Source organism: Ptychodera flava, unplaced genomic scaffold (assembly GCF_041260155.1).
Source record: "Ptychodera flava strain L36383 unplaced genomic scaffold, AS_Pfla_20210202 Scaffold_79__1_contigs__length_559180_pilon, whole genome shotgun sequence".
NCBI classification, from domain to species: Eukaryota; Metazoa; Hemichordata; class Enteropneusta; family Ptychoderidae; genus Ptychodera; species Ptychodera flava.
The window spans coordinates 331,060-358,711 of NW_027248401.1; the positions used below are offsets into that span (position 1 = coordinate 331,060).

General features: G+C 36.7%; 3 protein-coding genes across 3 annotated transcripts in view; all 3 read left to right on the forward strand.

Annotated features, from left to right (window-relative positions):
- LOC139128938 (receptor-type tyrosine-protein phosphatase T-like) overlaps window positions 1-3,748 on the forward strand; it is a 42,225-nt gene extending 38,477 nt beyond the window's left edge. The window contains exons 7-12 of the mRNA XM_070694629.1: window positions 87-184; window positions 999-1,124; window positions 1,327-1,481; window positions 2,072-2,207; window positions 2,849-2,995; window positions 3,695-3,748. Coding sequence (XP_070550730.1) covers window positions 87-184; window positions 999-1,124; window positions 1,327-1,481; window positions 2,072-2,207; window positions 2,849-2,995; window positions 3,695-3,748 — 716 coding nt within the window. The remainder of the gene's footprint in view (window positions 1-86; window positions 185-998; window positions 1,125-1,326; window positions 1,482-2,071; window positions 2,208-2,848; window positions 2,996-3,694) is intronic.
- LOC139128934 (receptor-type tyrosine-protein phosphatase alpha-like) lies at window positions 3,372-7,685 on the forward strand. Its single transcript, XM_070694624.1, has 7 exons — window positions 3,372-3,467; window positions 3,933-4,012; window positions 4,272-4,405; window positions 4,519-4,647; window positions 4,941-5,095; window positions 6,118-6,253; window positions 7,077-7,685. Exons 3-7 carry the CDS (start codon window positions 4,388-4,390, stop codon window positions 7,152-7,154), a joined length of 516 nt encoding a protein of 171 aa, XP_070550725.1. The 5' UTR covers window positions 3,372-3,467; window positions 3,933-4,012; window positions 4,272-4,387; the 3' UTR covers window positions 7,155-7,685.
- Window positions 7,686-18,314: 10,629 nt separating this feature from the next.
- On the forward strand, window positions 18,315-23,852 carry LOC139128939 (uncharacterized). The gene is made up of 4 exons (XM_070694630.1): window positions 18,315-18,488; window positions 21,164-21,314; window positions 22,279-22,370; window positions 23,757-23,852. Exons 1-4 carry the CDS (start codon window positions 18,417-18,419, stop codon window positions 23,850-23,852), a joined length of 411 nt encoding a protein of 136 aa, XP_070550731.1. The 5' UTR covers window positions 18,315-18,416.
- Window positions 23,853-27,652: the final 3,800 nt, after the last annotated feature.

The window sequence follows — 27,652 nt, forward strand, 5'->3', positions numbered from 1 at the left end:
AGGGGTGATATAGATTAACATGGGCTCCAGGGATGATATAAACAAATGAATTGACTATGCGCGCTTTAAATTGCTCCATAACTAAGGTCCGAAGACTACAACGGTGAATGACCTCTGGAGAATGATTTGGCAAGAACGGTCTACGTCCATACTGATGGCTACGAACTTGAAAGAGAACAACAAGGTATGTAAGGTTAACTTTTGTATTTACCGAAGAAATGAGCAAAAATCGCTGTCTTTTAATGTTGTTCTGTCATTTGCGCATTTCGGTTGCAACTTCGGCACCCTGAAAATTGATCACGAAAGAGTGGTTTGCACACAGAACATTAAGGGAACTTCACAAAAACATCAGTAACGATATCGTAGCCTATAATTCACGTTATTGCTCATGTAAGCATGCGAATCTGCACGCAAGGCGAGGCGTACACCATACCAGGTACGGTTAGGAGTAATTGGGTCAATAATCGGTTCGAGAGATACACGTTATATCACAGAAACACTGAAAATCGTTGCTGGGCGCCCTAAAATAAACATATTAGTAACCATTTGTGTTATCTGTATCGTGCTAGTTTCTGTTCCGTTCACACCAAAGGGTGCCGTACTTTGTTTGAACAGGTCGTGTTAGGATGACCATCGTTCCATTTGTAGCCCCAGTAACAAGACTTGTTGACTACTATCAAAGCATTTGTGCCCCATTTATCGGCTAATTTTACCGTATCAGGTTCTCAATCAAGCATATTGCAACACCGAATTCTCATTGTTTTAGATGAACTGATGTTGATTTCTGGGCAGCACAGACATGTCAACATAAGAACTGATCAAAACCATAGAGAGTAGGCTATTGCTGTCTGTGTAACAACATACGTAACTTTAAAATCGTCTTGACAAACCGAGTGCTGGGCATTTCTACATAGTGTAACAGTACAGTCAGGGCACTTATGAGCACACTACATGTAAAAATAAATAATGAAATTTAACGCTTTTTATTGTATCATTAGGAAAAGTGTGCTAAGTATTGGCCAGATATGGGCGAGGGGGAAATCTATTATGGCAAAATCTGCGTGAAAAATGTGAACGAAGAACTCTTCGCTGACTCAGTCATCAGGACCTTCTTTGTCAAGAAGGTAACAAATATCTGTTGTTCTTTACTCTGGAAGGTTTTGCTTCGAGAGAAGCAACTAAAATGCTATGTCGTTTTCTTTCGCTTTCCCACCATACATTGTCGAGTCTTAAAATAAGCAGAAAACTGAACAATCATCGACCAAAAACCTGCCTGTAAAGTGCTGCCTGATTTAACCCATGTCTTTTACTTCCTTGTCAAATTAGAAAGGCGACGCCAGGGCACGAGAAGTCAAACATTTCCATTTTACAGTTTGGCCAGACATGGGAGTGCCTCAGTATCCATCTAGTGTGTTAGCATTCCTGCAACGATTCAAATATTACACTCTACCGAATGCCGGCCCTATCATCGTGCATTGTAGGTCAGTGGGACGGTTCAACTCTGATATTATACGTTTGCACACAGAATGTGTTTGTGTGTGTGTGCTCTGCCCTTTACAACGGAATATTACTTTTATGTTGTTCGAGAACAGCGTAATGTTTATATTGCGCAGATTCAAAAAAGCTATGGCAAGAAGGCCTGCGCCATTTCCTAATATCCAATGAAACTATAAAGAATATTATACAGAACATCAGACTCAAACTTACTCGAAGAGTGGTTGTATGTGATCAGTACGTCAGGAGAAGCCAAGAGACTTTTACATCGTCCTGTGAATCACCATGACACACACCTTGGTAATCAGTTTGATGATAATCGTCCTGTGATATGACCGATGGTTGTTAACTGATATTATGTGTTTCGTATACTAGCACCTTACACCAGCATCGAGAATATGTGACAACTTCACACTTTGATACCAATTTTAATTGTTGTACACTGAGACTCTACATGTTTCTGTCTAAAATAGAATGTAAACAGCTTTATTATGATGATCCAGCCATCATTATTTAATGCGCTTGAAAGGGCTAAAAGTATTTCGATCTAACCAAGTTTGCTTGGTCCATATAATAGTGCTGGAGTTGGACGCACTGGGACTTTTATAACGATTGATTCAATGCTGGAGATGGCTGAAGCGGAGGGACAGGTTGATATATTCAATTTTGTGAGAAGGGCAAGACACGACAGGATGCACTTCGTTCAAGTTCCGGTGAGTTTAGTTCTTTGCTTTTCAATAGCGTTATCAGAAATCGCACCTAAATGCGTATACTGTGCTCAAGTAAGTTGTATTTGTCAATGCGTCATGTAGACTACACAATCAGACATCACCAATCCTAACCATTTTGATTGAGCCAAAAAAACGTTTCCCCATTTAGGTCATCATTTGTTGAACGGCGTGATCTTTCTGTAAACACACTAATTAAAATTTGATTTAAAGTTTAATACTTGGCTAATGTATATGTGGATAATTACCTTCAAACCATGATCATTACTCACAAATTGGGTCCTTGAATGTCAGCCGATTTCAACAGATTTCCGATCTTTCTTATAAAGGGAACTAGTACTGTTGCAAAACACACATAATTTGCGATCAAATCGGTTGTGTAATGGTTATTTAGTTTTCCTTCACTCGTGCGACACATGAAAAGTTTATTGATGCAAATTCATTCAAATACAATTTTTTAATATCGTGTCAAAAGTCAAAGTTAACGTACTTTTATTATCAACACCTATTGAAAGTTTGATGTTATTCTTCACAGTCATACTTTCATAGGACTTTTGCCAAAAATAATTCTTATTTGTCACATGTCTGAGACACAGTTACCACGGTTTTCGATATTCATTTGACAGGAACAATATGAGTTCATCTACACGGCTGTCTTGGAGGCTACCGTGTGTGGAGATACACAAATATCAGCAGCCGATTTGAGGATAAGACTTCAGAAACTCAAAGCAGACGACGGCAGCGGAAAATCTGGCATCGAAAACGAATTTGAGGTGAGCGTTGGTACCCTCTATCGATGAAGCTGTAGAGTTATCTTGTGATAGACGCCAAACACAATATTACCTGTTCTGGTATTATAGTTATCTTCACTCGTCAACTAACACATGTATTTAGTAAATGACAGTCACAAACTGTGTGATTTTGAAAATTCACAAAATGCGTCCCTTTGTGGTAGTTTTATTGATGGAAATATTATATTTATTACTCCTTACCTTTCTTGGAAAATTACCTACAGTAAGTAGAAATTCTGCACAATTTAATTGCCACTCCCAAATTGGATTCATCCTTGACTCGGGTGCATACCTTGCGTCCGTGATTTGAGTGTACAATTTACCCACATTATTTTCCTTTCTCCTGGAAAACAGTCTTTATCCAAGGTATGCTATATGCCTTCTGCTGGCGATTGCGAAGGAGGGCAAAGGGAAGAAAACTTAAACAAGAACAGAAACGGGGACATTATTCCGAGTAAGTTACAAAAGAACAAGAAATATATGTAAATTCACAATATATAATTAAGTGATTTGTTGTTCCGATTCGATCTCGCTAACATAACCGATTTAAGGTGTTGCTCTGATACAACTGCTTGCTACCCATCAAAATTCAACTGCAACGTGTTTATTTGTGATTACGTTTTTCTCCTATATAGAGCATACAATTTACTGGTTTATATTCTTAGTCTTTATCCATCATAGGGCGAACAACTTGAAAACGTGCAAGGCGATTGTGACATCCTATGTCAGTTTTAAACGCATCAGTATGTCAAGAATAATTATCGTGCTCATCTTGTTATAATGTAAAAGTAGTCCTATCTCACGCAGTTAAATAGTGGCGTTATTTCGTCAATGTCAAAGTTACTTTGTCATGGTCATTTCCTTCAACCTGTTCGATGAGCACTAATAACAGACTGAAGGAAACTGTTTCTCTTCTAAGTTGATCGATTCAGGCCCTACTTGATGACTCCAGGCGAGGGTGGCGATGCTACAAACTATATCAATGCATCGTTTCTGACGGTAAGCAAGCTTTCATCATTCCTTCAGGAGAATATTTACTATTGATTCAGAATTTAAGTCGTTCGATATGCAATAGAGTTAATATCTCTTCAGACAACCTGCGATATTAAAACATGTTTTGTGTATGTGACCGGAAATTTGATAAACAACGGCGAGACACATTGATGAAACATATATCTTTTACCCTTAATGACCCACCTTACGAAACTGAATCCCAGTTTATTATCACAATTTCCTTCTGTCTTCGTCTCTCCGAAAGGCATACACACGAAAGGATGCTTTCATAGCCACACAGATGCCGATGGAACACACTATCGTTGATTTTTTTAGGATGGTGTATGATTACAAGACAAACACTATCGTCAGTTGAATGACATGGAAACAGATGAAATGGTAAGCATTTCTTGTTAATAATTAAGTCTTCATAATATGAAATCAATGTGACTTTTTTACGATACGAATGTTCATTAAGCAGTTGATTTTACAAATTTTTAATTCTCCGACAGAAAAGTGGGAAATATTGGTGTGACGATGAGCCCATCAGATTCGGTCCGTTCGTCGTTAAAGTCAGTGCGACAGAGAGTTACAATGGTATAACAGAACGCATCTTTCGGTTGACGTACACCCCAAAGGCGGTGAGTGAATGACTTTATATGTAGGTATTCATAGATGTAATTATCATATTATTATCACGTATATTTTCATTTTCGCTAATAGGGGCCAAGATTACTTGAACAGTCGATGTGTGGAAATTTTAATCACTTGAATAGTCCACGGATAGCTTGTTGCTGCGGAATTTTTTTTGTATTTGGAATGACAGTTTATTTGCAATGACACATTAGCTAGTGAATAGATTTATCGTTTTTTCGAACTTTATTGGCCGCTGCATGTACGTCTATATCAGATGTGTGTGTGTTGTTTCCCTCAGGAGAAGGAGGCACCACGCACCATCACACAGTTGCAAGTTGACTGGCCGGCCAGAAAGGGAGTACCCTCATCTGACTCAGTTATGGTTGATCTAATCAGTTTAGTAGAACGAGCTCAACAACAATCAGGAGACAACGCTATTACCGTTCACTGCAGGTATGCTGTTTGATATTTGGAAGATTGTGTAAATATAAAATGCCAGAGTTTTGCTCGGGCATCAAAAAAACAAGCATTAAATACCGGTTGATTATCGCTTATCTTGGTAATTTTGTAAGCTGACACTTTGATAACTTGGCATTCGCTGGAAAGTTCAACGGGAACTGTTAAACCACCGTCCCTCCACCCGTGACGGTGGTTAAACTCACGCTTTAGTGAGATCATCGATATTATTTTCTGATGGACTACCGTACAAATGATTCGTAGGGCAAATTTGAAAGAATATGAAAAACTTTATAACTTTATAAGCTGAAATATTGTTTTCGAAACCGCCGATATAACTGACTAAACCCTGGATCGTGTCTCTGCTAGGAAGTGACACGAGGCAGCACCTGCCTGATTAAGGACCTCAGTAAATGCGGAAAACACGACGTGGAGAATTTGAGTTGAGTAGTCACGAGTAAGATAAGATCTCAGTGAATACGATCTGAGTAATCAAAAGTAAGATAAGACCTCTATAAAGAGTGTCCTCATCATAGGCTAGTTTCGACAGAGACCGGGTTTCATTTCCCTACCATCAAGATAAGATGTCGATAACCTTTGTAATTATAAACCACGGTCAGAACTTCCGAATGTACATTTTGCCGTCATCCTCGAAAAGACCATGGAACGTCGTCTAATAACGTTTGAAGTCGGTTGACGTCATCTATTAGCAATATACAACACAAAATGTCCCAGGTGAACGTGCAGGAGGTTTAGATACAATGAGCGATTAAATGACCCCAATAACCCCTCGGAGGTCTTTGTCAGAGATTTTGCATACAGTGGGCATGCAAGAGAATGGTAAATCTTTGCTGGTCGAAATTAAAGCTGAATGAAATAATCTATATTTACTATCTGTGACTATAATCCAAGAGCGCTTTGACAATTTTTCAACAGGTTTCTTCAATTCCCCTCAGAAGTGCATTATTTAAATAATGCCATAACTGTCAAAAACACGTGTAAATCTGTTACAATTCTAGGAATGGTATCGGGAGAAGTGGTGTCTTCTGCGCAATCGTCGCGGTTTGTGAGAAAATTAAAGTGGAGCAGATGGTCGACGTGTTACAAGCCGTGAAAACGTTGAGAAATAATCGGCCTGGCATGGTGGAAACGCTGGTATGTTTGTTTATCAATTCAATCCACGCTGGCGTTGATGTGTTCGCGTCGAATCCAAACGCCAGTGCGTTCTCATTATTGTCTAATTTTTCCTTCTACTGTTAATTTTGCCAAGCCTTCACACTGAATCTTTTTGAAAATTTGCCATAACAAGGGAAACTCGTCATTTAATTTTTCCTGCACTAAGCTCATTCTGTCAGCTTAATAAGCAAATGTGCGCTCTGTATTTCACCCGGACCAAATAACCAGAAGTCGATGTTATCGAAATAAAAGACTTCGAAAGAAAAAAACGCTAAACCAGTAGCATCTACATCTACTTACACGGGTGTCACAAGGTCAGCATAAAAACACAAAACAAGAACCGCCTCTTTTTAAAATAACCTCTCCAAATTTTCATCGCTAGGGAAGTATCGGTATTAACGCTATCGCGTTTACAAACCTTTCATTTCCTGACACATGTTGACTTTTTGACTTTGTCATCAGAAATCAATTATTGAGTCTACCCTAATTCTCATGCGCCCCCATGAAAAAAACCTACTCGAATATTACTGCTTTTGCATTGCAATGCTGACTGCCTAAAATCTCTAGCGGCAAAATGATCCGGCTAGATTCCTCTGATTACCTTTATTCGTTAGTTGTGTCAGAGTCTCAATACATTTTTTGCCATAAAATGCGATTCAAGCGAAATTCTATGAAAATTAAATGATGCAACATTGACTATACACGTATATGCGCTTTTTAATCAAGGTCATTACATCCCTTATCCATCGCCATGTCATCCTGTTCTCTCGATTAACCGTTTCTATATCTTCTGCACTTCCAGATTCAATACCAGTACTGCTACGATGCTGTTCTCAGCTACCTGGATTCGTTTTCCGCTTACTCAAATTTTCAATGTTAGCTAGCTTGCGAGGAGTGCAACTTTGATGTGGAGTTCCCCTTTCTTAAAAAATTAATATCAGTTACAGTGAATGTGACATCGACCATCCTGGTGAGATTTTCGATGTACAAGCCATAATCTGTCCCAAAGTGAAAGCCTTAAACATTTGTTCACACTTTTCTTGATTAAACTTTCAACCATAATATTATCAAATTGAAAATAACAGTCAGGAGTCACCGTGGCTATGCAAAGTTTGTACCAGACAAGCAAAGTATCAGACGTTTACCGACATTTAAAATTCATAATGGCCGCCATTCTTACGTGAACTTTTATCACTTTTATGGCGAAAACGGTGAAAAATTTTTCTACTTCGAGTGCTACAAAATGAGCCCCATAATTCCCATGATAATTCAGGAAACTTTATGCATCTGAATATCTGTCCCTGTCAATGTATATTTTCAAGATGAATTTTATGTTATATTTTCAGTGCTATTCCCAGTTGGGACTTTATCGAAAAATCTAGCAATGTATTTATATAACGATTGCAATTTCCAAATACCCAAAAATATTCTTAGTTAATTCTTATCCCGGGCCTTTTCGAGCCGGGGTTTAGAGTTTAATGTTTGACGTAATACTATCAGATCTTGCGATGTCCGATCATTATGCCTGCAGTGTTTTCCAGATTAACGAAAGACCCAAACAAATATAAACTTACATAAAGTAGAATTCAAATTATTTATATACATCAGCGAATTTCTTGTTTGTTGTTTGCAATGTTCATTCTGTATACATGATATTTTATGTTCATTTTGAGCACAATTTTTACCAAATCTGTAGTAGTAACTACTTCTCCAATTTTTAATTTGAACTATCTGATTTCCGGATATGTTCATGAGTTTTTCGTTCTACGTTATTTTTGGATGCTCAGTGTTTCACCAAGGGTAAATTAAAGGATAGTTCCCCAGAATTTGCTACTTACTTTTGACTATTTTACTTAATCTTATTTCGACATGCCGTTCTTAAAACGCTTATTTAACCAAGAACAGATGTTACTGTGTGTTCTTGTATTTACACAAAGTGAGCTCGTATTCTTGTGGAACCCTTCGCAACAACCTTAATAAAATGTTGGGAATTCGAGAACTACGAATTTGCTATAATTGTGTCATGTAATTAATTACGTTAGCAATTATAGAACATTCGTTTGTTTACAAGTACATACCTTTGTAAAGAATATCAGTATCAATATCTACATGTCTTATGTGACCTTCGATGTTTCCATCAAGTATTTTTTCTTCGATTTAATAACACGATAGTTATTGTAGAATGCGAAGAATTGCTTAAATCGTTGACGCTAAATATCTACATTCACTTTTATATTGTCGGTCAGAATACCCTAGGCTAAATGTTACTTCATTAAAGGTAATATTTTGTTGATTATTGACAAATTTTGAGTGCTAATTTTAATTTCTGTCAACTAGTGATTCGTATCTGATTTTTTTCTTTTATTGACATGCTCAACAATAAAGTTATTTATATCTATATTCATTGTAGCCCCAAAAGCTGCAACGCTTGGCATTATGTTAATCATTTTACATTAAACTACAAAGTTCATGTTGATAAACATACCTTTGATCATGATAGAACGTTTAAATGTGAAAAAAAAAATTATTATTAAGACGGTGCCGCACCCGGTTATTATCAAATCGCCGTTTATTACTTGTTGTTGCGCTGGCCTGTTTGAAACAGGCACGAAAAATCTAACTTCACACTCGTAACGCGACGCTTGAAAAGAGGACAAAATTGACAGAGATGTGAGTCGCGGTTGAGGCGTACTGTAATAAGTACGGTCATCTACAGCAGTGAGTTGACACAGCTGAGTGTAGCGAGAAGTTGCCCGTTTACTTCGCATTAAACTTTAACTTTTTTAGTGGCTTTCCCTTAATGTTCCTAATCATCCTCGCGATGGGTTTTCCTGAATCCCAACCACAGCTGGGGAAGTGTCCGTCTTCGATGATGGCGCTCTTGACTCTGCCGGAGTCAACGTTAAGAACTTCTGAAAGACATCTGAACATTTCACAGACATCAAACCTATTATCGGACAAAGCCTCTTTGTACCTTCATTAACGGTGTGAAGAACTCGCAAATCTATGCCTCAAATGGGCGGGATCGTCTGGTCGTAGAGCATCGATTAATTGATGTAAGTTACGTTATTTTCACGGTAAAACTGTCAATGTTTCTCTCGAAAATTGACTTTGTAGGCATGCTGCAATTTCGGTCTCGCTACTTTGAAAAAAATTAGGCGCACGTGTACACAGAACAGTTTTGTCTGTAAAAGCACATGACAAGAAACTCTTCCCTAAACCTAAGTCACTTTTAAGAATTTCGTGACTAAGGGACTGGACAGAAATACGGAAGGGAGAAGGTGTTTTTTATGGCAGTGGGGAACAATCTTTCTCGCAAGCATTTTTGAAGGGTCATAACATTTTCATGCTTGGCTTTGTTGAAGGATCAGCATTTTTGCGCAACCATGAGAAGACATTATGTGGCCAATATCATGCTTCATCCAAAAATATACAATCATAATGCGTGGGAGTATATTTGGCAATAAATTTACAATCTCCCCTACAAAACAAACTATATCTGTACATTATTATGATACTTGATGGTATTGCTCTCTGCTTGAAGTAGGAGATAAAAAGTGCATGTGTGTGCAAGAAATAGGATTTTTGGATTTAAAAATTAAAAAATGTTTATTCACTGTTCCGGGCAGCTTATGCGAGAACTGTAGAGTATTTTATCCCTATATAAATCAGCCCTTGGTGTTGCGGCAAGGGTTTTAAGATTAAAAATTTTGACAGACGCTCAGTGGACGCTTACGTGATCAATAGTACTGTCGATTCATGATTAGTGTAAGAAGAAGAAAGTAGAATTAATTTTCACTTTTTTATACATTAGTAAGACCACCACACATTGGGTAAACAATAAATATACTTCGTCACTCACTGATGTGCACAGTTCGCTTTTTCAGAGTCCAGGGCAGGTGTAGATTATCTGTTTAATTTGTCAAAAAGTTAGACATAAATGACAATTTTGTTTATACATTTTTTGCATTTATCATGATAACAATCCACTTTGCTTAAAGGGACGTATTGTGCTGTCATTATTTTTGCCATAGCAACTGTACTGCCGACTATTACAAGCTAAAAAACCTTTCTGTCTGAAAACTGGCAATTTTCATCAAGTTATTGACACTGAGGGCGCTTTTCTAAGTGTGAGTTCAATTCCAGTATCCCTAGCATGAGTACTCGTTAATATGCAAGGCAATTTTATCTCTTTTTCTTTTATTCATCGCGAAGGTATGTAACGATATCTTTTATTAATGAAAGGGAGGAAGATAATATTTACTGGGTAATGGCAGCGATGTTTTATTAATGGCTAGTGGAAAAATCGAACTTTGCCGTTTTGTATTTGTTTCAATCTTTGTTTCTTGTTACAAGCACTCAAAAAACATGTCGGCGCCCATGAATTTAGCTTGGTACACTTTCGGTTACTCGCACTGTATATATTGAACCTTCGCATGCGTGGTCAGTTAGCCGCTGGAGAGACTATAAATGTACTTGATAATAATAAGATGGTTACAAGTAGAAATGTATATGAGATATTTGGCATGTCTATGAAAACGCTGATTCAATATCCATGGTATTGTATAAGAAATTATGAATATGTTTCACAATACAAAACTAGATAAATGTTTTACAGACAAAATGGAAAGCATGGCACGCTTTTACCCTCCGAACCGCAAATCTAATACAACATGTCGTGACGGTCGAATAAAGGGTAGACGTCGATTGTTATACATCACCTACCTAAGTTCAAAACGTGAACAAATATGTAGTCACTATGTCAGCTATGTAAAATAGAAATTTGTTTCGCTAAATCACAGATGGCTTTTATCAAACTTGGACACCAGATATTTATCTACAAAAGGAAGGTTGCTATTAGCCGTATGCATTAATATCCTTCGAATTTTTATTTGCTTTATGGCCCTGAAGGACAAAAAATACCACTGGATATGGTAAGCACCTGTGTGGTACCAAAGAACCTGGAAAGAATTAGCGGGTGGGGGCACTATTTTTCATGTGAGTGGCCGCCGGGGAGTGGCCTTTCACAATGCAAGCATTAGAAGATTAACTACCTTTCGTGGAATGATTCTTGTATGAAATATGACCCAAGTGTCCAAAATATGCATTTTACATCCATGTATATAAATAATAAAAAAATTAGTAGCACTAGTCTTTGTGTTGACAAGACATCACCAAGATGATCCAATCCATTAATGACCGTCAGTCACCATCATTGCCAAAATATACTGTCTAGGTGCATTATACACATGGTCGAACCGTTAATTCCACCTTCTTATGTCTGCATTAAACGATGATGATTACATCTTATTTTAGAGAATATTTTTTCATTTAAAAAATAACAAAAAAAACAAAGTAATGTTGGAAGGAACACATGTTATATGTCAGCAATTAAACCATTATACAGACATTTAAAAAGGAACATCGCTACATATACTGCCGTCCATCGGTCATATGGTTTAAAGCAGTATTATTTGATACAATCCTTTACCTTCTACTGTTTTCAATGTTCACAAAATCTTTTTATAGACATTTTCCGTTTATATCATGAACAAAGCAATTTTGTCTGTGTTAACCTTTTATGGGCAAAAAGATAAGATACTTTACTCTTAGGCTAATCGTTTTTGTTAGACACTGGCCTATAAATTCTGAAACTGCACCCAAATTGTCACCAAATGACTCAATTTTGATAACTAAATTTTTAAACTTTTCTACAGGATGGAGACATCTCCCTTTTGACCTCCCCCTTATGACCATTGCACATGGGAATTGCATCACTTTTGTCACAAAGTAAAATACCCCTCTTCTATCTGTTTTGCAGACAATTTCATGCTGTAATTTAAAATCCTTCGCAAGCACATTCACAAAATTCACCAAAAATCCATGGCAAATAATACTTTGTGAGTTGAATTTTCAAAAAGTTTTCTACATCAGGACGGGAGCACCCCTCCTGACCTCGACCAACATGAATACTGCACGGTTGCACCACTATAAGTAATAACATATCCTCCTTTTTCAGTCGATATTGTAATTTCGCTGGCATATGTAAAAACATTCACCTAAACTGCCATAAAATGACACCATTCCATTGGTTACATTTCCAGGGTTCTACAATAGAAGGGGTAACACCCTCCTGACCTCCTTCATATGACAACTATGGTTGCCTTGCACGAATCCAAGTAAAAAGGTATCCTTTCATGTGTGCGGAAAAGTTGATATCTTAATTTTATATTCTGGTTAAGACTCATGTCCACAGTACCTTACTCTGTAAGTCTTTCATAATTAATGAATAAGTTATTTATATTTGTCAGGAAACAATAATAATTAATCACTTCTAGCATTAAAATGGAGACGGGGACATGATTTTGGGGGAGGTCACAACTTATGCAAAAGTTTGGGAAAGGGTCACCATTTTCTAAATATTTAGTCTTTAAATCGTACCCCCCCCCCCCTGTTATTTGTGCCTAGGCCATAAGCAGCCACTAAGGCGAATATCCCCATTGGTTGCTCGTACAGGAGAGCGCCACCTTTCAAAACTCATTGACTTGATAATTAAGCGTACTTGTAACCACCGTCGATATGCTGGTCATGTAAGGTCAGCCAAGCTCCGTAATGGGTATGCAATTAAAGAGAGTTGGACTCCACGGCAGCGCCCGACCAAGGTGTGTGACATGGCGAGGATATGTTTGCCAAAGTTTGGGTTACTTCTAGTGATATATTTGTTCCCTTTAGATTTGGTCAAAGGTAAGTATGATTTAATTTATGCTTGAATCTCATTAGATATTTCAATAACTTCTGAAATCTTCCAAAAGTAGTCAATATGTGGCACAATTTGTCGACGGAGCACATGAAGGACATTGGACTTTGACCACGACAGTATTCAAGTATAAAGAATTACAGAAGGCTAACCTATGGTACTCTAGTCTATCAGTAAGTTATGCAGTAACTATACTTAGCTAACTATTGATCTGCTGTCTGTAATTGCGCCACCAGCATTACCACCGTTGCCACAAGATTGAATTGTTGGCAAGTCAATTATCAAAGTCTGAATTGAATTATCAAAGAAAACTGAGAATAATGTTAAAACTGTATAAATCCAAGTTAATATGGGTACATTGAAACATGGATGCCTCATTTGGTCACATTAGTCAGCACACTGAAATCAGTACACTATACATAAACAGTGAGTCGATCTTTTTGAAATTGGGGATTTGGCCGAGCGGTTTTAATTGCGGCTTCTCCACTAGGCGACTTGGTGCCGTACGTTGTGAGTTCGAACCCGTTTGAAACCAACGTATACATTAACAGTAGTAGTAGCTTAAAAACGGCGCATTTCAGTGGAAATTGAACAAAAGTATCGGCTTTATCAGGCACTTGCCTGCATAGGTATTTTAATCACCTCTTCTGTACCAAAAGAAAGTATATTGGTACTTACTGGTATCTACATCCTGTTGCGTTGATAGCGTGAGTATCTCATAAACAATGGGGCTCAACACTGAACTTTGTAAATGCTTAGAGATACAAACATGTTTGGAGTTAACTTTTGTGTTGTGCAGCTTGATGAATCTGCTAGTGAAGAGCTTTAAAAAGCAGCGGCGCGTGATCAAACAACAACGGCAGCTATTTTTTCCCATTTCTTAATTTCTTAAGGGGCTTTCAAATAAAAATCTTCGAGTTTGATTATTTTAAATGATGTAATTGTGCTGCCATGTTGCGCATGTTGGTAGTACTGACATGTTCAGGTACAGTTTTTGCGAGGCTACTGAAGAGGCATAGATAACATCCTCCCATTTTTGTGCCTACTTGTATTCACCTTTATCATATTATAATGAGATTATTTATTGAGATTATTAACTTACATAAACAAATACCAGTAGAACCTTCATCATTTGACTATATAATCATACGAATATTTACATAACCAGAGATACGTGGGTGATTTTACCTGTTGAGTAAGGCCATTACAATGTTCTCACCATCTACTATATTCTCCGGAACATAAATCCCTGCTCAGGTATAAGCCAGTTCCCTACTTTTAAAGGCTTTGAAAGAGCTTTGCAACGGTGTACAATTCCCAATACTAGATTATCTCAAATACAGAATTCAAAAGTCAATGGTATCATGTGTGGATTGATCGCAAAGGTGAAGCTTAGGTCAACTGAATCATATCTCCAATGATTCATATTTCATACTGGTGTCAACATGAATGATAAAATCGGTGGTAGAGGTACTATTGTATGTGGGGAATCAAGGGGACAGAGGTGAGCGTGGGTTTGGAAGGTGCTGTTAAATGTTAAAGTGGGTCAAATTTCTTAAAGACCAAAGTTTGTAAAATGTGTAGCAATAATGCAACATTTAATATTGTATTATTTGTTTTTACAAATTTAACCGACAGGCACTAAGTGGTCATGATCGTGTTTATTGTGTACATTATTAGCATCGTATATAATGTACGAGAGGATACGATTACAGTCTTTATTTGGCTGGAGATTTACCATTCACTGAAAGACAAAAATCGGCACTTTTTATTTCAAATATGTAAATTTGCCCTTCAAGACCTTGAAAGTTCCTAATTTAGTCTGATTATTCGTATTAATCATTGATTTTCTTGACTGACACAATACGGCTTTTTAATACATAAGTTTTTTGCTATTGTTCCCGGTTAACTGAGGAGAAAATACTGAGTATCAAAACTCTTTGAGTCTGAGCCTGGGCAATATGCAATATTTATAGTTTGTGTTGCACCTTAAGCCACAGCCGGTGGTAACATTGTTAGCACATTCAAAATTAAGTGAATTATAGTATGACTTACTATAAGACGCAAATTGATAAAGCCTCATAAAATACTTTGAAATCTATTCCTAATTTATAAAAGATCAAGAAAAACAACATTTTTTGTCTCCCTGATTTTATTGCTCTGTAAAATTTAGCCTACATGGTTAACATTGCTTCTGGCTATGCTGCGTTATGCATTCATGTACTTCTAAATCTTAGTGAAGTTTGTAATTTTTGCCCAGGTATACAGTACATTTATTTTATTATTCCATTTGCTTTCGTGTCTACAAATAGCTGTAACAATAAAAATATAGGGGCAACGAGTAAATATTAGAGTAGTTCAAGAAACTGGATTCACACGAGTTCTTTGCCTATGCCTAATAGTGGATAATTTAAATTGTTTGATATTTTAAGTCTCTCTCTCTCTCTCTCTCTCTCTCTCTCTCTCTCTCTCTCTCTCTCCCATAACCTCCTAAGTGACTGCGAAAAAAACACTGTGTATAAATAAATAAATATATTATAAAATGTCATGCGTTGAGCAAATATGCTTTTTTAAAAAATATTATGAATACACAGTGTTAGGATTTATGATTTGTTGTACAAGGACGGTGAATTTACGGAAAATCACAAACACAGGTTTTAAACATGTTGAGGAGGCCTTATACCCTTTTAATTTTAATATGGTAACAGCGAAGACGTTTGTACATGTCCTATGGTTAAATCATCACAAATACATCAGTTTGCCTAAATTTTTTTAGTGTCCCTTCTCAGTTCTCTCGTAAAACGAGTACAAAGTTGTTCTTTGTTTCTTTACAGGTGATTTTCCAACAAATGTAGCATATGCTTGCCCTAATTTGAACTGCACTGTGACCTGGGATCCACCTGCTGATGCAAGTGACAATGACATTGTATATTACACATTATTACATCAAGAGTAAGTTATCAAATCACCTATAACAGACGGGGACTCTCATTTACAGGGACTAGTGAAATTTCACTTAACTATTGGTTGAAGTTGAGGGTAAATTCTAAATAGCTAAACTGCTACACCAGCACAATTATTAGTTCAGCAGTTACAGAAACCTTTGTTACATCTGTTGCTTTCAGAGGTTGTGGTGAAACAGAGAAGTACGTGGTATTATAATTACACTTTTATAGGTTCTACAAACTCACATCTGCATTGTGTGAAGGATAATAAAACGTTGTGGCTAAATGCAAGTCAAAATATGATAGCTCTTTTAATGTTAGTGCATGTAAGAGTACATGATTTGTTTATTTATGTTTCTTACAGCTGTACAAAGTGGTTTAACCCCCTACAAATACCCGAATGCACTAACACAACGAAGAGAAAGTGCAACCTGGGTAATGAAATTGTGCCATATAAATATTGGTGTGTGCATGTAGGAAGTCATAGTACAGAACATGGATTAAGCATTGATCCGATTCCAGATCCCCAACTGTATTTCGAAGCAATACATTCCGGTAAGCTTAGCACTAAAGTTTATTTTGTTATGCTTGCTGTAATTTTGACTTTCAGACTCTCGGAGTCAGTGCATCTTCCTAATACATGATGCAAATTCCTAAATATACGAACAAATCATTCATATTCTGCCACTTCGGAGCAGACTTGGATAGTGTTATCGACATTTGGGTTATCAGAGTTAAGGCTGCTACGGAGGGCCGTCAAGACAATGATTCGTTCACAGAAGTTAATGTAGGTCAATACTAAGATAGTAAGCAGTATCTCTGTGTGTGTTTAACATATCTGTCTAATTGACAATCCAGATAGATATTTCTGGCCCAAACTAAAACTGATTAAACATTGAAAATCAGTGTCACACATGAAGTACTTAAATAAACATAAACTTTACATATCAGGTATCTCCAGACTTGCTGTACCTATATATATATTTTAAAATGTGTACAGTATGAATCTTTTCAGGATAAATACTCATTGCAATTGTTATATCATTAAAAATACCATAACGTTTGGTGCAATTGCTGTACAGTTTAATACAATACTGTCAACTATATCATTTCCACTAACATGACCTTATTGCTGTATTTATTTTGTCATAATTTCGGGATTAAATATTTAATTGTTAAAATGAGTGGAAATTTAAAATAAAATACCAATAATGCAGATATTGTTATGCTAATTAACACGTTTTATATATGCTCACATATGCTTTACAAATATCAAACCTTTCTGCTGTGAAATGCAAGTGGCAGATAAGACAGTGCACCCCAAGGGGTAGTAGTATCTGAAAAACCAAATTTCTGCTCAAGTTGGCGTATTAACACAATTATGGATACTTTTCTCAAGTATTCGGTATATATCTCTCTGATTAATGTGCATTTGGATTCTATGTTGTACGAAGAATCTCTTGTTGAGCATTTAATTGATATTTTGCGATCTTTTTTCAAGTTTGTAATCCATACCATTAGTAGAATGCACCTTGGGCACAGATATTCGGACTCACAATTGTGTGTATATATTAGTTTTCTGATTTGCCACTTCGGCGGCCTCTCATTTTGAACCACTATAACGTTTCATTACCTCAGATTTTTGAAATCTAAACCAACGTTCTTCCCATAGAGTCAACACAGTAATGTTAACCATTTTGAAATTCTTTCATCGGTAAATATCAGGTAATTTAATTGTCAATCACTAAAACAATTTATTATATAAAATGCAAAGTAAGCAGACTAATAACAATAACAATAACGAGCCACAACTTTATTTATGGTCTAAATTTTAAGGCATTGCATAAATACAACAACATGGTAGTCCTACCGTTTGTAACACTCAGCTACCTCAGCTAATTGCCTCTCAAAACTCAATTCTTCATCAGGACAAATCCCACACTTTGCCAGTGTAAAAGCACCACAAACAATCCACAATTTTGACTTGCTAAGAGAAATGTACAAAACGTACAAATGTTACATTCTGTGTTTATTCTTACTGAAAGTTCATAGGTGATACGCATCATAATTGGCCAATGTGTACTTTGACTTATAGGTGTCGAAATTACCCATAAAGGGATGGTATTATTTCTGACTTTCTTTATTTTTTAAAAATAAAACACAAATACGTTCAAAGAATATATGTACCTTATTATTTTAGTGTTGGTGTCATAGGTATAAAAAATAATAAAAGTTTAGATATGTGCATGTATATCAGCATAAAACGAAGCCCCTAAAGTACAAAAAGCTCAATGTTTATGTTGTCTTTAATCATACAAATATTACTCTTGCAGCCACACTTGGAAGGTCGGAGATAACAAATACCTCAACCACAAGTCGATCCATTTTTCTTCGCTGGCTGTCACCTCTCACACCCTATTATCATCCTATTGGGATTCAAATGCGAATGGTGGACTTCTATAGTATTTTGTATAATATTACATACTGCCATCCTTCTGATCTAAGTTCATGTGTAAGTCTTCCATTGACTATCTGGTAGTTTAGATGCACATATTATATGTACAGCATTAATATTAGGTATACATGTGCCTAAGGATAACATAAATGAGATGTTTTCAAGTTATGCCAAAATCTGCGAGTTTGTATATTTGAGGCTATTTTTTTCATTTTGGTCAATATTTTCTTCAAAAACACTAGTCTTAATATTTGGTATATGTATCTCAGGTTTATTTACGTCGTATCTTTTCATGTGAGGCAATATACAATTTTGATTTACAGGCAAGTTTTACCCAGTTTGACAAAACAATCTTTTCCAAAACTACTCGTCTGATATGTTTGTAATTCATTATACAAGTCCCTAGGGATACCCAGATCAAATAATTGTTTAAACTGGAAAACTATTGTCTTGTAATTTGGCTGTAATTTTTTTTAGTTTGCAACCTTCAATGACCAATCTCAATCCAGCATACCTTGTTAGGCAGATTTTTTAACACTGTGAACATAAATGTAGTCATAGTTGGTATCAATCTTTGATCAAGAAAACAAAACTGTCGTACCTTTTGACATGGTGAACAAACTGTAGTAAATATTCCAAGGAAAAGAGAAAAACCAAAAAACGTATAAGGGATTTGAATACACAAGAATGGCAGATGGCAAGATACGGTCTCATGTGCGTTAATATTTGTGTCAGGTCATTGATTAATTAAAGCCCCAGAAAAGCTAACTTTTAACATTTTGATGTTCGAAATTACATGTTATTCCCTTACATTCAGAGTGAAATTATGTTTAGTGAAGAAATAAGCCAAATTTGTGCTGCTGTAGTGACATACAACCGCTAATCGAGTTGAAATGCCGATCGAGTTGAAATGCCGCGCGGGCTTGTTGACAAATTATATGTTGTGCACGTGACAGAGAATACTGATATTTATGATTTAATCGAGCTTGCAACATCTCTGGGGTCACGCAACGTCGCTCCGCCCGGGCGATCGTCTACGGTCGCTGGCTGAATGACCTGCGGATGATTTTATTTTGCTCTTCTCTGTCAGGACTTTTGCAAGAGAGGCTAATATTCTATTCTGGTACTGTGTGTGGGTTTTATACGGATTACAATGTGCGTACTTCACATGATCGTCTACGGTCGCTGGCTAAATGACCTGCGGATGATTTTATTTTGCTCTTCTCTGTCAGGACTTTTGCAAGAGAGGCTAACATTCTATTCTGGTACTGTGTGTGGGTTTTATACGGATTACAATGTGCGTACTTCACATGTTAACCTCTCAGTACTGTAATAGTCGAGAAATACTGCAACAAAATATTCAAGTAAATAGCGTAAATATTCTTATTGACGTTGACTTTTACCATCTTATAGAACACTTAACCGTGCACTCACACCAACTTCAACTGCCTACAAAGCTCACATTGTTATTTACAGTGAGCTCCCTCTCACAATATAAGGGTAACATTCCCTTTATTAACTTTACTACATGCCAACGAAGGAGGTGTCTGACGCTATTTTTATTTGATAACATCACAGAGTAACATAGATAGAGTCGCAACGCTTGCATGCCTTTTGTTCCATGGTCGTCTCGGTAGACTATTGGCTTTTCATATTAAAATGAGCTCCAAAGGTGTTAAACTTTTTGGAGGCTTTGTTTGTGGTTGATAATTACACGAGATTATGCGAAAAATACGACAAGATGGCATCGTACTGCCAGTCGCGTAGCAACCATAGTTACTTTGTGAGCTCTCAGGCCAGAAACACTGCTTCACGCCAATCGAAACATAACACGCCAGCAGTTTCATAAACATGTCCTTCCTTGACGCACGTGTAAAAGACGGTATGACTGACCGTAAACCATTGAGTAAAACCAGACAGTATCGATAAAAGACTTTCAAATTTGGTTCAAACACACTCATTATATATTCATAAATATATGAGAGGAATTTTTGAAACGGTAAAACTCATTTTCCTGAAGCTCAAAACACTCCCGTTTTCGCCAGCACGTCAATTCTGCTCAGCACCACACGACAACAACAACACAAACTTTGCCGAACATACTTTCGCTTAACCATTGGCGAAAATCCGAAAATTACCGAAGGATTCATGGTCGGCACTCTTCGGAAAAGAGAGGCGAGAGCAACCTGAGGCGAGGCGAACATGGATGGGTTACGTAACCGCTTCAAGCCTTAAACAATACCCGTTGCCACTCTATCTATGTTTCTCTATGATAACATCAAATATGGCTGCCAGGCAGCCATTTTGTTTTCATTTACAAGTTTTAAGCCATTACTTAGACATTGATCTGATTTCATTTCATTACTTGTCTGATGTTTCTTAGGAGATTTTGTTTGTAGTTGTGTTTTTATGCGTTTTCCAGTTTTAATGTACCTTTTTATAATTATTTTTCCATATTTAACCTCAATGAGAGGATATGTTTCACGTTTCACGCGGAGTTATCGAGTTTAAAAAAATATTAATAATCACAATAATTAATAATAATAATTTCTTTCAAACCTGACAAAAAGAAAATAAACTGGGACTTTCACATGGTAGTCTCACATTGTACATATCCTCAAGGCTGTCGAGTGTATCTATTTTAAGCTATTCACAAGCCAACCCTAAAGCTTTGATGCAACTAATCTAGATCAATGTTGTTCACGATGAGAAGCATGTTTTCGGTCTTGTAGGTTACTGTTGATACAGGTTACGCTGAGTTTGCAAATCTAACTGAAGGAATCATCCCATCGACAGTATACGACATAGTGTTGCAGGGAAGAATTCTGACGCAGATGGAATACGGAGATCCTGTAAGAGTGACAGTAAAAACAGATGAAGAAGGTAGGTAAAAATCCTTTATGCATATTTTTTTGAAATCTTGAATCGCGAATTGGTAACAAAGCAGCATTGCCGGACAGTTTTTTAAGTGATCAGCTCAAAGCTTTTCGTAGCATTTCTAAGATAAGTAATTATGCAAAGTAAATTTGTGACTGCAAATGAATGAAATCCTCTTGCAATTTTACTGTTGCACATGTAGAGCATGCTTCATATTTGACGACTAGAATTTGGAGCGATTGGAATCAATCTGTATTAATGTCTCTATTTGCTCATGTGTTACACAGGTGACTGCAATGAATATGTGTCTGAGCAGCTAAATAGCTGATTAACTTCTGCATATTGAATTTAGTACAGAGTCGCACGTTAAAACTAGAGTTCAGAAATGTTTTTTTGGTTAAGTGGTTTCCATGATAATAAGTTAAAATGTTTTCCCCGCTGTAAATTCATCATCAAACCTTTGTGTTAACCTTTAATATACAAGTCACAAGCTCCTCAGTTTGAATACTTTAACTACATTGTCAAAAGCGTTGTCATAATGGTACGTGTTTTCGACGATAGTCGTGACATTGTGACGTACTATTTCTATTTTCACTTTGATTCGAATTATCCGTATTTGACCAAACCATTACGGTTGAATAATACAAAGTAAAGATAAGACAAGTCTGTTTTGCCACATAACCTTAAGAATCAATCTTTTTTTAGTTAACATACCTGTATTTCTACACCTTGTATAGAAAGTTCATAAAAAGCAATTTATGCCACTACGTTTCGCCCTGCCGTATGCTTTCTACTTTAGACTACACCCATTCTCCCAATTTTAGATTACAAGTTTTCACTGAATTGGCTTGAGCTGTCCTCAAGTGGAAAATCAGCATCTTTGTTATATCTAAAAGGCATTACAAAAAGCCAATGCAACTTAGACGAGGCAAATAAATTGAAAATCACAATATTATTGTGAATGTTTCAGCTCCAGAGAAAGGATTAATGCTGAGTGAAGAAGGAAAATCTCATGACTGTGATTATTCTCCTAATAAAAGAGCTATCACCATCTCATGGGAGGTGAGTTTATCAGTTAAGTCTCTGTTCAAGTTACAAAATCTTTCCTGCTTCTTTGTTTTGACTTGCAGAGGACATACTTTGGGGTCAGTGTTACGACAACATGTTTATCTATTATGTGTTTGTCCATGCATCTTGAGTTTGTAGACAAATGCCACAGAGCTCTTACTGAAAAAGTACAGAAGTAAGTGTAAAAATAATTGCTACATAAGCTGTTTTGATGCTTATTGAAAACTGAATAGTGTCTTCTAGATACTGCTTGCAATGATTGAGAAAAAACTGTGTTGTCATGATTTTACACTCGTCAGATTTTTTCTGGTGATGATGTATTAATTACTGAAAACCTAAATTGATGGTTGTTTCATTATGTTTTACATGATGCCAAAGAAGTATAAATCTAATGTCTGTATTAGATCGGCGAGTCAGTCATGAGTGTGTCTATCTAATTGAATCTTAGAGTTGAAAAAATTGCAATAAATAAGTCACACTGATCTGTGCAATGCAACAGTATCGTTCTTGTGGTCTATACTGAAGTTTAAAATATAAATGATGAAAAATAAAAAAGCAACGTCTTTTCAAAATATCATATGTCATACACCTGATTGTCAAACATTTTGGAGTTCCATTTTACGGATGACCGAAGTTATATTTGTTCATACGATGAAGGAAAGTGCTTGCGTTGATGTCTTTATTATTTGAAGGGATCGAACGAAAGAGAATCCCGTGTACTTCGTAAATCACATGAACAGTCGAGCGCTGTGTAAAGAGTAGCATATTCTCTTAACGAAATACTTTTACCTTAAGTATATGATACTGTTTCTTTTACTGTTGGTGGTAATTCTTAATTTTTTCTACCCTGGGTTGATAGCTCTGCTGGTGAACATATTTATCCTCGAGGCTGTCTTTCTCCCAGTTTAGCGATGTATTCATTGCTTGGACAAAGTTGGCGTGCGATGCGTGATAACGTATATGTGAGTGCGAGTGCTTCATGAACTTTACAGTGTGTGGAGGGGGTTATCGGGCTTGATGCGTTATCGGTTAGTTACTACCTTATCGGTTTTAACTAGGGGTCGCAGTCAGAAAATTGTAACAAAGTAGCTCGGGTATTGTACCACTGTTTTTTCAAGGGTGGGGATTCGGCCAAGCGATTTTGACGGTGGCGTCTTCGTTAGGTGACTGGTTGCCGTACGTTGCAAGTTATATTTCAGAGATCTTCAATGATTGTAAAATTTCTACTTAAGTATGATAATTGTCCTTATTTACGTACTTACTTATTTTACGTTTAATATTTATTAGTGTCACAGACACTTTTTTCTTTGACAGTTCTGTAAGTTGGATGCGGAAATATTTCGAATTGTCATACATAATGTATGTTTGTAATTCTAATAGAAACCTAACGAACACTACTGGCATGGTGAGCTACAAAGATATGAAGTTCATTTCTGGTATAAAGACACAGAAAGCAATTTGCTGCAAGTAATGTGACTGTTATTGAAAGAGATATCAATGATACGTCAATGGTACTTGAGGATATATGGAGATGGAAGTCCCTCACCATCAACGTTTACTCCTGCAATTCTGTTGGCTGCAAAGGGAGTGTAAAGCCTATCCAAATTGATGCTATCAAAGTTGGTATGTGTGATTGTTTTCCTTGGCTACAGCTGTTCTGTTTATAACGAATGCAAATATATGCAAAATTAATAATTATAAAATGTAGTTGGTATACAATATTGATTTCCTTTTGTTCGTAGACAGGGTACTCGTTCCTAACCAACAAGATTATTGCATCATTTTTAGTTCTTGTCAGTATAGCACGACATCATTAAAAGAAAGTTTTTTGAGAGGTAACATTTGAGGGATTTGATTGTACATTACACAGTGAGTCTGTCAAAATATGACAACTACAGTAAATAAATAATCAATTTTCGTTTACATTTTGAATTTAAAACTGCTGTCACATGTGTTACAATCTTGACAATTATAAAATTTCCTCAAAGGACACAAAAGACTTTGGCATAATCTGCATAATCTTGGCATAATCTACAGACCTGACCATGCATTCTTCTTTAAATGTGCTTTTTCTTTGGGACAAGAAAAATGCTGACTTTGTTACTGACAAATTTCTTCTCCAATGTTGCAGTTGCCAATCAAAAGATTCTTATCTCCGTTGTCAGCGATGCGGAGCTTATCAGATAGGGTGATAGTCTGCCTTTTTGTGTCTGTCATCAGTTAGTAATTGACTTCTTCTCTCAAACTACTCTTGTGATTGATTTGAAATTTGGCATTCAGGTTCCATGAGTGATCTTGGTCAGGTCTGTATAATTGTGGTGAAGTTTGCATAGTTGTATTTTAGGGACAATCGTTCTTGCTTTTCGTCAATAAATCCCTGAAAGCGTTTCTCCGATTTCGTTGTTCCTTAGGGATGATCTTTATCGAATAGTGATGAAATCTGCCATATTGTATTTTCAAGCCAATGTTTTCTTTTTTTGTCAAAAAATTCACAATTCTTCTCAGAATCCCCTTGTCCATATTGTAATGTTTTTCAAGGAGAAACCTAGCTTAGATTTATTGAAATAATGTGATTCTACGTACTTATGTTTTTTAAGCAACTTTTGCCACAATAACAGTGAAACAAAACATTTGTCTTGACAGTAGAGTATGGCCAAATGTCAGTATTCAGGTAAAGTGTACCACTGACCCACACTGATGTTCTAAAATGTAACATTGACGAAATATATATCGACCGCAAGGTCTTCGCTCGTATTAACGTGTGCGTGGCATGTATATCACTACAATCATAGGAGATAATCTATATTTTGATGACAGTGTGCTAATATGACTGAGTTCTCTATATGCTATGGTTATATCATGCAAATTGTGTGTGTTGTTTATTGACAGCTCAGCTTCTCTTGAAATTTTAAAATGTTCAAACGTTTAACCTCTTGTGTGGTGCCTACTGTGGATTGTGCCAGTAGTTTGGTTATAAATTGTATGTATGTACACATGTAAGGACAATTATAAATATTTAAATTCTGCCTTGCTTTCCGAGTGGTCGTTATGATTATTTGCAAATTTCATATCTAATTGTCTTTTCTTTTTGTATTATTTTATAGAATTTCATATTAACCAACATTTTTCACAGACCATGTCACTAGCATCGATTGTGAGACTAGTTAGCCACTTCAGAATAAATATAACTCTAACAAGGCAGTATTGCTGAAGGCAATGAGTACTTGGGCCGTGATAGAGTAATTTTGAGGACAATATATACTACTATTCAAATATGGTCTTGAATTTCTCCTGTCAATTAGGCATTTGATTAACTGGTTATTAAACGAAGCAATGGCATGACAACGGCAAAAATAGTCTAGCAACTTTTGTGGAGTTTGAGGCAGGGGTTCTTTATTATAGTGAAATTGCTTAAACTCCTTAAATATTCAAATTACAGCAAATTTCTTTTGTTGTCGATGGTAGATGTCTAATATTTAGATGGGCATATTTAGATTTCTACCCTATAGTTATCCCTATATACCAAAAATCGGACATCCAGCTCTATTGGCTTGCTCAGAATTAGATATGCGCATAATTAATGAGGTACAATATGTGGTGTAATAAGGTGTCCCATCATACCAAATATGAAGGGTGTAGCACTTGTGGTTACTGAGTTGTGGACAAATATATCTATTTGAGGTCAAAGGTCGTTGAGGTCACGTGACATTTTGTCAAAATAATTGTATTGCTAAGTTATTCCTATATACCAAAAATCAGACCTCTAGCTCTATTGGCTCGCTCAAAATTAGATATGCGCATAATTAATGAGGTACAATATGTGGTGTCATAAGGTGTCTTATCATACCAAATATGAAGGATGTAGCACTTGTGGTTACTGAGTTGTGGACAAATATATATATTTGAGGTCAAAGGTCACCAAGGTCACATGATATTTTGTCAAAATGTCTGAGATATCTGCGTGAACCGATGGACTCACTGATGGACTCACGGACGGATATGACCCAATCTATAAGCCCCCTGGACTTTATCCATGGGGACAAAAAACTGTGTCACTGCATCCTTTAGGCAATATGAATACGATGAGAAACTAAATTTTTATTTTTCTTGGCCTTATACATGGGAGTCTATGGAGAACTGCCTTATACATGGGAGTCTATGGAGGTGTAAACTAAAAAGTCCTCTAACACGGCCAAATTTGATCGCATTGTGAAACAAATCGACGTGCATCTGTATGGGGTTGGGTACTATTCTTGTGCAAGGTTTGAAAGAAATTGACCAGGGCATGTCTGAGATATCTGCGTGAACGGACGGACGTACGGACTGACATGACCAAACCTATAACTCCCCCAGGACTTCGTCCGTGGGCACTAAAAACAACGCAACAGTTATTACAGCTACACCGGCGGTAGATTCATATCCAGAGCCCCGTACGGTCTGCCGCCGTCGCTTGAAAACAATCTCATAAACCTGGCCATATGGGCAACTGTGTATGGGCAGCTGGAGCTGGATACTTGACTTCCCGGAGAAGGCGAGCTGTCACGTTCAAGCTCAGGATTGTCGATCAAATTTCAGTAAATTTACCTTACCTAGATGAAATTTTGTCTATAGGCTGAAATTTCGCCGAATTTTGACGAAATTGCATCGATTTTTCAGGTTCATATCCGACATTTTTGAGTTTTGAGTGCAGACAGAAATAAGTTTTGAGGCAACATGGCTGCGACCCCATGTTGACCCCGGTATCTGCTAAAGTGCGGGTTGCGGGTTGCGGGCTGCGGGTTTTTAGAATTATGGCTAGATTTCTAATATATGTAATATGGCATTCAGTATCTAAGAAATAAAACCTTTAGAATGTGTCTATTATCAATAATGATGATCAGGTCTATCGTACAGTATCCCTTTTCCTGCGAAGTCCATATTTCACAATCAGGTCAAGATGGTTAAAATTAATGAAACACTACTATATGGTGTATTTTAACGTAATACTGTATATTTGAAGGCTGTTGAAAACATCAATGCTGTAAACTTGATTTTTTGGACTACAGATGCTATAACAGACCAAACCAAATGGGTGAAAATACGTCATGTTTCTGAAAAAAATCAAAATCTGCTAAACTAAAAGCGGCGATTCCGAGGACCAATTTATTTATTCCGAGCTGCCTGGCCATTACAAATAATTAGGGATCTGAATCACTTTTCTTTCTTGCCATGGATGTGAGTGAGAAATATACGTAATACCAGACTGACAAAAAAAAATCGCGCCTCGGAAATGTCGC